The 12,318-nt window shown below is 39.8% G+C and overlaps 1 protein-coding gene across 2 annotated transcripts in view; it reads right to left on the reverse strand.

The window, feature by feature from the left end:
* Nucleotides 1-12,318, reverse strand: part of aida (axin interactor, dorsalization associated) — a 52,843-nt gene that overhangs the window by 5,244 nt on the left and 35,281 nt on the right. For both annotated transcript variants that reach the window (XM_060914161.1, XM_060914160.1), the window contains 8 exons: nt 11,105-11,171; nt 10,931-10,984; nt 8,290-8,344; nt 6,987-7,050; nt 6,782-6,885; nt 4,739-4,861; nt 3,200-3,322; nt 53-170 (listed from right to left, as the gene is read on the reverse strand). In XM_060914161.1, the coding sequence (XP_060770144.1) occupies nt 53-170; nt 3,200-3,322; nt 4,739-4,861; nt 6,782-6,885; nt 6,987-7,050; nt 8,290-8,344; nt 10,931-10,984; nt 11,105-11,171 (708 nt within the window). The remainder of the gene's footprint in view (nt 1-52; nt 171-3,199; nt 3,323-4,738; nt 4,862-6,781; nt 6,886-6,986; nt 7,051-8,289; nt 8,345-10,930; nt 10,985-11,104; nt 11,172-12,318) is intronic.

The raw sequence follows: 12,318 nt of genomic DNA on the forward strand, positions 1-12,318 counted from the left end.
ATGGCACACCATGCCATCTATCAAATCACTGTCTGATTATTTTATTACTCACAGCTCAATCACAATGGGGCCAGGTTTGATTTCATCCATCTCCATGAAGGCAAAACACTTGGTACTGGTGAACTTCTTCTTGGGCTTGTAGTGTTTGAATTCAAAGAAAATAGCAGCACCTACAAACACAGTAAAGCACTATCAAAGTAATATCAAAAAAAGAAAAACTTTACACTGTTAAACATTCATCAGTTAGATCTGATACCAGTTTTTTTCCCCCCAGATTGCCAAGTGGACCAGCCTAGAAGAAGTATTTTCAATTGCTGAGTGAGTGACAACCCAATACCTACTATAGACATAATCTAGCTGATTTTGAGGCAGATTACAGTATTAGCTCCTGATTTTAGGCTGGCCACAATTTATTTTTTCAGACTTCTATGTTTGTGGGGAATCTACTCACAGCCCAGTCATGGCCTGGTTAAATATTAATTCAATTCAATTTTATTTACATTGCACTATTTACAACAGACATCATGATAAAGCCACTTTACAGCAATCTGGATGTAGATTGAGAATTCCACTGATCAAACCAGAGGTAACAGTGGCCATTACTGTTCAACAGCTGTAAAGTCAAACCGTTCTGAGGTGTGTTGAAAGGATCTGCAGTACAAGCACAAGTTTTTAGTTTTGAATCTCCAGTGTCTGAGGCTACGTTTACATTACGTCGAATCAGCGGATCATCAGATTAACGTTCTTAAAACGATTCGCGTTGACACTAAAACCGTTAGCCGTGCACACAGCAACACCAATACGCGGATACGCTCGGCTCCGCAGGCATCCTGCGCTCCAAATCACTCCGCCCTGAACAGCGAGTGCCCTCTGGAGGGTGCGCACTCCGGCCCTGCGCAGCTCACAGAGCGCGCGAGTGAAGTGCACAAGCCACGATTCGGGACTGAGCCGCTGTGTGTGAGATCCCAGCGCAGATCACTTATTACTTGCAAGTGGAAGGATGGCAAGCCTAAAGACAATCATAACTACACAATGGGCAGTATTTGCATCAGTATTTGCAGTATTTTCATACTTTTATACTCTTTAATGAAAGGTGATACAAGGCGGAAGTCTGCGCCGTTTTTCAGCAGTCGCGTCACATGACCAACGCCAGCGAATCAGGAAGGTGGATGTCACAGTGACGTTGTCCAATGAGACGCCAGCTAGAGCTCAGCACAGCGTATTCGCGTATTCTCAATGTTTACACAGCACCGGAGCTGATACGATCTAGATTGAATACGTGGACGCTGGCGGATTCCCGTTTCCCCGCTTTTTCAGGGGGGTTAATGTAAACGGACAGTGCGTCCGCGAAGAAAACGAGACAGATACGGTCTAGTGTAAACGTAGCCTGAGTGAAGCTATCCGCTGAAGAGTGGGTGAATTAAATATTAAAACAGGTTCAATATTGAACAAATATTCAACATATGATGGCGGAGCTGAATTATCGCTGCTATGTTTTCTTTGATCTGAAGAAAGATAAAGAGATGTGTATAGAATACATAATTCTGCATCTAAGAATCGCTACTATGCGCTTAAAATATGGCAATCACACATTCATACACATAGCTGTGCACAATAATGGCTGATGAAATCATACACAATCTAAATTTCTTTGCTTATGCATGGGCAAAAACATTACACGCAGAAACCTAAAGTGTTTACGTTATATACGAAACAACTTCCCTTTAAAAGGGTGATTATGACTTACAGTATGTGCAATTTATTGGAGATGCGGAGTAATACTTCACTTTATTTGAAGTAATATTTATCCTAATTTTGTACAAACTCCATATTTTAATGAGAAGCACCACCCTCTGGGTATTAGTGAGGTATCAATCTGTGTTTTGCTGATGACTGACTGGTAGACTATAGGACGGCAAAACTAGTCTTGTTATCCATGGTTATTATTACAGTTTATATAAAATACTGAAAATGTTTGAACTGCTATGTATCTTTTGACAAAGAAATTTTACTAAAGCAGTTTTTGGAGAAAAATTATATATTCAAAAGGATTATTTATAGCAGAGCACAACCCCATTCTTATAAATATATGCACTGACGTGATTTTTGATGGCCTGAGCATACAACGTCTGTATGAACGACGAACGTGTACCACTCCAGGGAACCCGATCATAAGTGCAAGGCAACGCATTTCATAAACACTTGACCACCGGACAACGAAATCTGTATCTTTATTTACATAAGATAGATGGGTTTTTATCCAACGCTTATTTTTAATTTGCTTTTTTAAAAAATAAATGTGGAATTATTTACTAACACATTTTACAGAAAATATTCATAACAGATTCATATAAAACTAGTTAAAACGGATTTATTAGTCCAATAGCTTTTTGGACAATTACAGTTTCTGTCATGTAAAGGCGATAGATGGATGTAAGTGCAGGGAGGGTTTTATTGAAAGCATGCTAGCAAACACATCCAAAACACAGACAAAGGCAGAGTAAAAAAAAAAAAGGCAGTGGTCGAGTGAGGCACAGACAGGATATCAGTGGTAATACAATACTCACAGTCTAAAACCAGAAAAACGATACAAAATACAAGGCTTTTGTAAAGTCTATGTTATATGTATGCGCTGTGATTAAGTTCTAATCAGGAACAGGTGGATGCTAATTAGTCCTTATGGCACACACACTTTGCAGCCTGTGGCTGCGCGCCAAGCTCCAACGCACGTGGAAGTGAAAGATGTAACCAGACAACTGTTTGATATATCCAGTTCGATATTTGATCATAACTATATAGTGATGATGTAAAGTGAAAGTGCGGGTTCACTGCTGTCCACCAGGCACCCAGCAGAGTCACACCATAATAAATGTCATGGTGTTGTTTCTGGCACATGGCATGCGGTGTCAAAGAAAGGAATAAATATGTATTCATAACTGCAATGTGTAGCTCATTATTTGTATCACTGTCACAAGACAATGCAGCAATTTACTGACGCAAAATACACTACACAATTCAATGGTTCATATCCTAGAATATTATTCTATTCAGGTTGATTGTGACCTTGCAAATATTTTGCTCATACACATCAGGGGCTCCACTTTTAGGCAGTGCCCAAATATCTATATTAGCATTATCTATAGCACAAAATTAAAGATGAGAGAAAAGCAAAAAACACAGCAAAAACAATTATTTTGACCTTTTGGTAGTTTCTCAAGATGTTTCTGGATTTCCACATCTACATTGAAATGAATATATGTATCTTCTTTATGTGTTGACACTGGAGTGTCCTGAACAGGGTTTAAATCAACACCATCCAAGTCTGTAATAGAGAAAAAAACATAACGCATATCATATGAGGAACACAGTTCAAAGAATTCAACTTCATACAAATAAATAAATAGAAACAAACCCACAAACACACACCAACAAATTCATAAGAATGCATATCCATCAACCCATAAGGAATCCGTAAATGTTACGGATTTTTCGATTTTTTTCAGGTATTCTAATAGTCTACATCGTAGACTAATACTACATAATAGTATATGCTAATAGTATATGGATTCCTAGTTTTTCACCAAAACGTTTTTATTCTGTAAGTACTTCTTCCGTGTGTTCACAGTGCGAATTATGTGCGAAACAAGCAATAGATAATCGAACCAGAAACCATCGTGTTATGCGGGCAGAGGGTCTCATTCACAACATCTCGACTATTATCGTCCTACGACCTGGTTTGCTAGGTGGTTGAAAGCCCAGACTTCGATATCATACTCGAAAGTCAAGTGTCCACATGAAACCAAATAACATTTCGTATCATCGTGAGCTGAACAAAAGGGCCTGGAGCCATTCTGTTTGTCCAGTCGAGTAGTTTTGAAAGAGTATTCAACAAAGAGAAAGAAGCAATGGGAATCCCAGAGAAAAGAATGAGGAACAGCACGAGGTTTCTTCCTGAATGGGTTGACCTATTTAAAGGGCAGATTGTCAAATAGTTAAAAATGTTTTACTACTCAACTGTACATTCAACTTGTAGATTCTTTTCAAATAAATCAAGTGTACAATATACACACACTTGTACATTCATCCATCCATTATCGGTAGCCGCTTATCCCGTGTAGGGTCACAGGAAAGCTGGAGCCTATCCCAGCTGACTACGGGCGAAAGGCGGGGTACACCCTGGACAAGTCGCCAGGTCATCACAGGGCTGACACACAGACACAGACAACCATTCACACTCACATTCACACCTACGGTCAATTTAGAGTCACCAGTTAACCTAACCTGCATGTCTTTGGACTGTGGGGGAAACCGGAGCACCCGGAGGAAACCCACGCGGACACGGGGAGAACATGCAAACTCCACACAGAAAGGCCCTCGCCGGCCACTGGGCTCAAACCCAGAACCTTCTTGCTGTGAGGCGCCAGTGCTAACTGCCACACCACCATGCCACCCCTTGTACATTCATACTGACCCTAATTCTGAAAAAAAAAAAACATTATTTTGAATAATGAATTATGGGATGTACATGATCATGAATTTCATATAGCAAATTATGATGTGGAAAAAGTGCAAGTGAAGTTTTTTCTTGTTTGTTTTTCAATATATTGTGCCTCAAAACAACAAATTAGTTGTCTCATATTTAGTTTGTAAGGATTTTTTTTGTCTTCGATAAGGGTTTTTAAGGCTGGACTCTGAAATGGGTTGATGGGTATGATAATGAAGAAAATCACATTTATACCTCTGACACTGATAGTCATATAAGGTTCAATGCACTGCCCTGCATCTTTTAAGCCAATCTTCTCAATTTTCAGTGTAAGCAGAGTCATTCCTGGCTCTGAGGGAAGCCTTGGTAATAAAGTACCTGTTGAAAACAAGAAGTCCGCAAATCACAATTTATACAGGCTACACATTCAGGTCTGTGAATGACAAGATGATTTTTTTAAGGCCTTCATATGTAGTGTAGCTAAGCTATTAATACAACTAAATTAACAGGACAGCTAATCAGCAGTGTCCAGTCTGAATGTTTACATGAACACTAATATTCCAAATATGAGAACATTCTGAATTTAATACGGCTCACGTAAACAGCATATTCTGTTTGGATATTCCAAATTTAGCATCTTCCAATTAGGATATGCCGATATTATTCAGGTTTTAGGAGCATTCTTTGGAGTTTGGTTCCACTGCATTTGGAATAAGCATCTCAATGGGGTTTTTAATGGCAGTTTGATTGCAACACATGGCCTCTGGCTGGTTTTATGATGCAAACTCCACACAGAAAGGCCCCCGTCGGCCACTGGGCTCGAACCCAGAACCTTCTTGCTGTGAGGCAACAGCACTAACCACTACACCATTGTGCTGCCCTTGAGATCAAACATCCATCCATCCATTATCCATAACCACTTATCCTGTGCAGGGTCACGGGCAAGCTGGAGCCTATCCCAGCTGACTATGGGTGAGAGGCAGGATACACCCTGGACAAGACACCAGGCCATAGCAGGGTTGACACAGAGACAAACAACCATTCACACCTACGGTCAATTTAGAGTCACCAATTAGCCTAACCTGCATGTCTTTGGACTGTGGGGGGAAACCGGAGCACCCGGAGTATTCAAAACCACAAATCATCAACATTACTACTTTTTTGCAAAGCCAGTGTTGGTAGTTACACCTTCCAGGCCATGCACAGCCTTCTTGTGTTATTTTGGATGTGTGTTTGGGGTCGCAAGTTTGTTGAAACATCCATCTTTGATGATGTTGATTGACCTAGTACTGTTTTACAGAGAGGCAGCTCTCATAGGATGATGCTCCCACCACCATGCTTCAATGTAGAAGTGATGTTCTTGGGATTATATCATAATTCTAAGGATTATATTTGTGCTTCTTTCTCCAAATATCATGTTCTGATGTATTATCAGAGAGTTAAATTTTTGTTTTATCTAAACAGAGTATATTGTTCAAGAAGAATTCTAAATTACCAAAATGATTGACATGCATCTTTTTCTTTTTTTAAAGAAAGTGTCTGAATATTTTTCCCTTACTTTTTTGTTCACATTTATAAGTCAAAAGAGATTGTGCGCGTTAATATGAAGTGGCTTGCTCATTAGGGATAAAGTTATAAATGTAACATATATGAATTAATATCAGTAATTTATATATTTGTCAAGCTGCTTTGTGACAATGTCTACTATTAAAAGTGTTATAGAAATAAAATGTCATAAAATTTAACTGAATATATGCATTAGAGGTATATTAAGTAACAACAAAAGATGTCCAAAATACTTATTTCCCCCTCACCATATGTGAAGTTGTTTCCTGCTCACTGGGTTTTACGTTGAGCATTAATAAATTATAAATGTTCACTGAGATTTTGACTTCTTTTCACCGCTCCATGGCCCACATTTAAAACACACGCACAAGAAAGACACAAGAGAGAAACACAGGCTGTTTTGTCCAGGCTATAAACACAACAGGCTTATGAGAGCTATGGAGGATGAGGATTAATTTAAAAGTAAATAAATAAAAGCAAAAAACACACACACACACACACACACACACACACACACACACACACACACACACCACCCCACCTTTTGAAGCACTTTGCTTGAACAGCTGGTAAAGATTCGCTGTTAACTTTGTACTTAATTGTCTACCACATCCGCTATGCATTTTTCATATATACCGCATGTTTGTGGAAGGGTATGTTTACTTATGGTTGTCTCATCTAATAACAAAAATACTTTATCATCATACATCAGTTAAGTATGGAAAGTGGTACCTGGTACCCTTGAGGGGAAGGACGGCGTCAAGCCGGTTCCTGTAGCCGTGTCCAGCTCCTCCTCAACATCTAGGTTCTCTTCCTCCCCTGGTGCAAAGATTTTCCTAAGTGCAGTTTATTCTGGATTAATATAATTTGTCACGCTCTCTACCCCGCAGCTTAAGAATAATAGGAGAAAAGAATGCAGCACATGCCTTACATTTACCTCAAAGGCACTGGTTGGACATCAAAGGGGAAATCTTTGTTATAAGTGAGAACATTTTTGATGACTGTTCAAAAAAAAAAAAAAATTTAAAAACACTGAAAAAACCCACCATAATTGTCACCATGTTTTATGTAAGCATGAACTTAATTTACTATATCTGTAAATATATATTTTATAAGCCCACCTCCCTGCCCAACGATGAATAATCTGAAGGACAATCTACATGTGTGGACTGTTTGTTTAAAAACGTTAAATTAAAAAAAAAAAAAAATGCACATCACCTCTACTAATCTCTTCAGCATTTAAAAGTGACAGATCAGTGTAAAATTCACCCGATTCAACCAATTATGCTAATGTGTTGCCAAACTAAACGAGGAGGAAACGCAAGCGCCTTAAGGAACCCCTGACTGTTGACTATTAATGGTTTCTTCATTTGTCTGTGAGAGAGAGAGAGAGAGAGAGAGAGAGAGAGAGAGAGAGTGTATGAGCTGGACTAGTGGACAGAGTAAAGTTTGGTTCATAAAACTACCTGGGATGCCATGTCTGAGCCTTTTCAATGCAACTGACAAAACTGTTTACTACAGTATATCTGATGCCTCTATAAAAGACAGCTTGCAGAGACATTTTAAAATCACACACACCATCATTGTAATGCCCACCCCTGAGTAAAATTACAAAAAATTTTATAAGTCGACATGGAAACCGGTCATGTTTTGGCACGGACACGACACTTTTTTAGACACATCAACCATGTTGGTTAATCTTGTAGGTAGGGTTGCTATCTCTCATTTCCTAGGACCCATCCTTGCTTGCAAAGATTGAGCCTTTGGTGCATACTCCTTTCATACCCAATCATGTTGCCGGAAAGATTTAACTGAAGAGGATAAAACTGCTGTAGCCAAATTAACCTCTGTATGTATGCCATAGCCTGCACCATGGCCACAGCTGCTAAGGTAAGCAGATTTCTTTTCAAGAAAAACACAGTGTCTCCAGGTCAACGTAAACCCCCAATTCTCAAAAAATTCAGTCTCTAAGGGACAGTCAGTTTATTTGACAGACAAATGTCAGTTGTGGAAATCCTACTTATAGGCCAATGCAACATTTGTGTTAATTGTCCCTATCCTTCTTCACTGGTTGGGTCTGGATCTCAGGCATGTGGTTCGTTTTTCAGCTCAACAATATTTATATTTAAAATCCCCACCAAATCTACCTCACCCGATATACCTGCACTAGTGTAAAACCCACAATAATGACATTATGATGTCGATATTCTTGATGTGGTGTGTAAATTTTGTGTACATACTGGGTTCCAGTTTCTTCAGATCCTGTAAGGTAAATTCCTCTTGGGACTGTGTGCTCTAACAAAATAAATTGTAGAAAGATGATGAAATGGTTGTGGGGATTTGAGGTATGTCAGGTCTATGCATAAAATACATGTGGTCAGCAATTTAAGTTAAGCTGGTGTATGAAATTTCTATAGCATGGAATTACATTACATGGCATTTAGCATACGCTCTTATCCAGAGCGACGGACAAGTGCAAAAGTCAGGTACATGAAGTGCTGAACTTCTAGACAAGAAAGTTCTAGGTGCCAACTGAACAAGTAACAGCAATACCTAGTGTAATATGCTGTTGAAATACCAATACTCAAACAGCCAAGGAAACAAACCAACCATGTAAAGTATAACTAAATAGAGAACTCAAAACAGCTAGACTGTAGACAGCCTGGGTTAGTCAAGACCAAAACGCAGTTACACAGTGGGCAGAGGAGAAGGGGAGAGGTGCAGTCTGAAGAGGCAAGTCTTCAGTCTGCGCTTGAAGGTGGTCAGGGAGTTGGCAGTTCTGACCTCAGTAGGAAGGTCATTCCACCAACAGGGAACCAGAACAGACAGTAGTCTTGAGTGGGCTGGGCAGGAGCGGCGAGGAGGAGGGGCCAGGCAACCAGCAGTAGCAGAGCGTTGGTGGATCAGGCTCTGGAGGTATGCTGGCACTAATCCCTTGGTGCTAGCTTACCAGGCTCTCAAGGTCTTAAATTTGATGCGAACCACGATAGGTAGCCAGTGCAGGTCGGCAAGCAGAGGAGTGACATGGGAAGAAAGAGGGAGGTTGTAGACCAGGTGAACTGCAGCATTTTGGATGAGCTGCAGGGGTCTGATGGCAGAAGCTGGAAGGCCAGCAAGGAGAGAGTTGCAGTAGTCCAAGCAAGAGAGGATCAGTGCTTGGACCAGGAGCTGAGTAAAGTAGGTGGTAAGAAAAGGGCGGATTCTTTGGATGTTGTAGAGAAGGAATCTACACATCCGGGTCACTGCAGTGATGTTCACTGAGGAGGAGAGTTTGTCATCGAGCACGACTCCTAGGTTCTTCGCACTGGATGAAGGCGACATAGAGATGTCCCCCATGGAGATGATAATGTCCAGGGGTGGAGAGGATGGAGCAGGAATGTAGATTACCTCGGTCTTGCCTGGATTGAGCTTCAGGTGATGGTTGTCCATCCAGATCTGGAAGTCATGCAAACAAGCAGAGCTGCGAGCAGAGATCTGTGTGTCAGAAGGAGGAAAAGAGAGAAACAGTTGGGTGTCATAAGCAGAGCAGTGGTAGGATAGATCATGAGCAGAGATAATTGGGCCAAGAGACTGAGTGTAGAGGGAGAAGAGAAGCAGACCAAGGACTGAACCTTGAGGGACACCGGTGGTAAGTGGGCGTGGTGCTGATACAGTACCAGATCAGGTAACCTGGAAGGAGCAACCGGAGAGGTAGGACTTGAACCAGTCTAGGGCTGTCCCACAGATCCCTAGAGCTGATAAGGATGACAGGAGGATGGTGTGATCAACAGTGTCAAATGCAGCAAAGAGGCAGGCATGGTGAAGGAGCTGTGGATGGTCATGATCATCTCCTCAAAAAACAAATACTGTGAAGTCTTCTGCAGTGACAAAGGACTGAGGTGCAGGTGGTGGAGAGTTGAGGAGAGAAGAGAAAACAGAAAACAGTTGATGAGGGTTGGAGATGGAGGTGTGAATTTTGGAGTGATAAAACTTCATCTTGGCTGATTTGAGTGAGGATGAGAATTCAGCAAGGAAGGAATGGTAGCAGGAAAGGTCAGCAGGGGCCTTGGATTTTCTCCACTTCCTCTCTGCTGTACAGAGACCAATTCTGTAGGAGCAAAGTGTTTCGGACATCCAGGGACTAGGAGGGGAAGATCTTGCTGGCCTGGAGACAAGAGGAAATAATGTGTCCAGTGATGAGGAGAGAGAGGAGAGCAGGGATCATGTAGCAGATTCAGTGGGAAGACTGACAAAGGATTCAAACAGGGGAAAGGAGGCAGTGACCAAAGAGGCAAGAGAGGGAGCTAAACCTAGATGTAAATAAATTATACCTAAACTTTGGTATAAATAAATGTATACCTACACAGCTTGTCCCTAATTAAGTCACTGCTAATAATGAAAATGATTTTTTTTCCCTTTTTACCATCTGTTAAACTCTTCATACATCACCCAATGAGTTGTTTATTGAATTTCCCCATAGGAAACGCTTTGTCAGGGAAAAGAAAGAGAACACTGGCTAATTGTTTTGTCATCATATTCCAGTTGCTAAACACTTAAGCAGCAATGGACACATCATTCATGAAATCTGTTTGCATTGCTAGTTGTTATAATGGGATAAATAAAGTGAAGAAACAGCCTGATACCACTTAAGATTTATTACATTTTGTCATGAAATTTGCTGGAGTTAAAGTAGCTCATCTCAACTCTTAGAACCTTGGAACCCTATAGAATGAATGTCTATACATCCTCAAATTTAAATATATATGTGAGAAAACGTCAGTACTGTAGTGAGCAGTATATCCATAAATCAATGTGTGCGCTGGTAAAGCATGCACATATTGACAACCTTTTTATAAAAGCCTTGTTCTAACACAGAGCTAAATTATTTAAAGTATCACCAACCTGTAAGGAAGCACTTCGCTTTTCAAGACATGCTGCAATTTTCCCCAGGGTTTTCTAATAAACATAAAATGTTCTATCAGATTATCTATATTAAGTACGATAAAATGAATTAGTGTGCTACTAAGCACAGTTCATCTTTTTAAATTTTATTCAGATGTAAAAGAAAACACATACCTTTTGTTCCTCTGTGAAATCCTGAGAATTTGATGACTGGACCTCTTTCTGCAGCTGCCGTGCAAGTCTGTCATTCAAAATATTTTTACTCAATGTAAGGTACACATAAATACAGCCTTATTCATATTATATAATAATATATATTACACAAAACACAATCCAAGATTGAAACGGGATCAAAACTTATTGAAGGGCAATTCCATGTAAATGTCAACCTCACCATGCAAAAATAAAGCAGCATGTAATACATCAAAACCACTCCCAGAGATATCACCTAGGCCTGTATTTTACAGATGTGAATAAGTTGAACCAATTTGTAACCAACCTAATGTCACTGTCAGTCTTTCTTTCTTATAATGTAAAACCCAAGCTAAAATCAACTTTGATCATGTACAATTCTGTATTATTGCCACAAGCCACAGAAATGTATGCTAAAATCCACAAAACAGCAAAAAAATAGCCATCCTAAATATTATTTAAGAACTTTGATAGTTTTAGCTGATATTTAGAGAGTTTTTCAAAGGGTTATGGTGGTTAAATTGCTGATTTTCTAAACATATGCCATGTCTATTTCAGACGCGTCACATCCATAACGGAATTTCGTCGCATCCATAACGCTGACTTTTCCTTCCGAAACTCTGCATGAAAAACAAAATATTTTAAACAAAGATTTTTTAATATTCACCTTGGACCCCTCTATCAAATGGATATCTCCATTTCGACATTAGGTTTACAATTTCACAGAGTTTGATAAAAATGTACAGTCACCCAAGAAAAGTGATACTTTTTCTGTCACATCCATAACGCATCTTTTATTGGCATTTTCTGGCATGCCCTAGATGTACTATGGGAATTGTTCTTGTTCTATCACTTCTCCAGTATGGTACAGCCTTAAAATATGCAACACCTGTTTAAATACTGGGAGACGATAAAACATGCACTGGGTCATTTGTTGCCATTTTGAGTTCAAGTGTCACGTCCATAACGCTGGAATTGCTCTGAAGTATTAAATACTTCAGTGTATACAGTTGCATGAAAACATTTGGGCACCCCTGGCCAAATCACATACTTTGTGAAAAGAAGTAAACATGTGCAGCAAACCATTTTTTAAATAGCATTTTCTGCAAATGTTAATGCACAGTTTCTTACTATACTGTATCTGATGAACTTTTTTAAATTGGAATTATGGCAACCACCTGGAATACCATAGCAAC

Source organism: Neoarius graeffei, chromosome 2, assembly GCF_027579695.1.
Source record: "Neoarius graeffei isolate fNeoGra1 chromosome 2, fNeoGra1.pri, whole genome shotgun sequence".
NCBI lineage: Eukaryota > Metazoa > Chordata > Actinopteri > Siluriformes > Ariidae > Neoarius > Neoarius graeffei.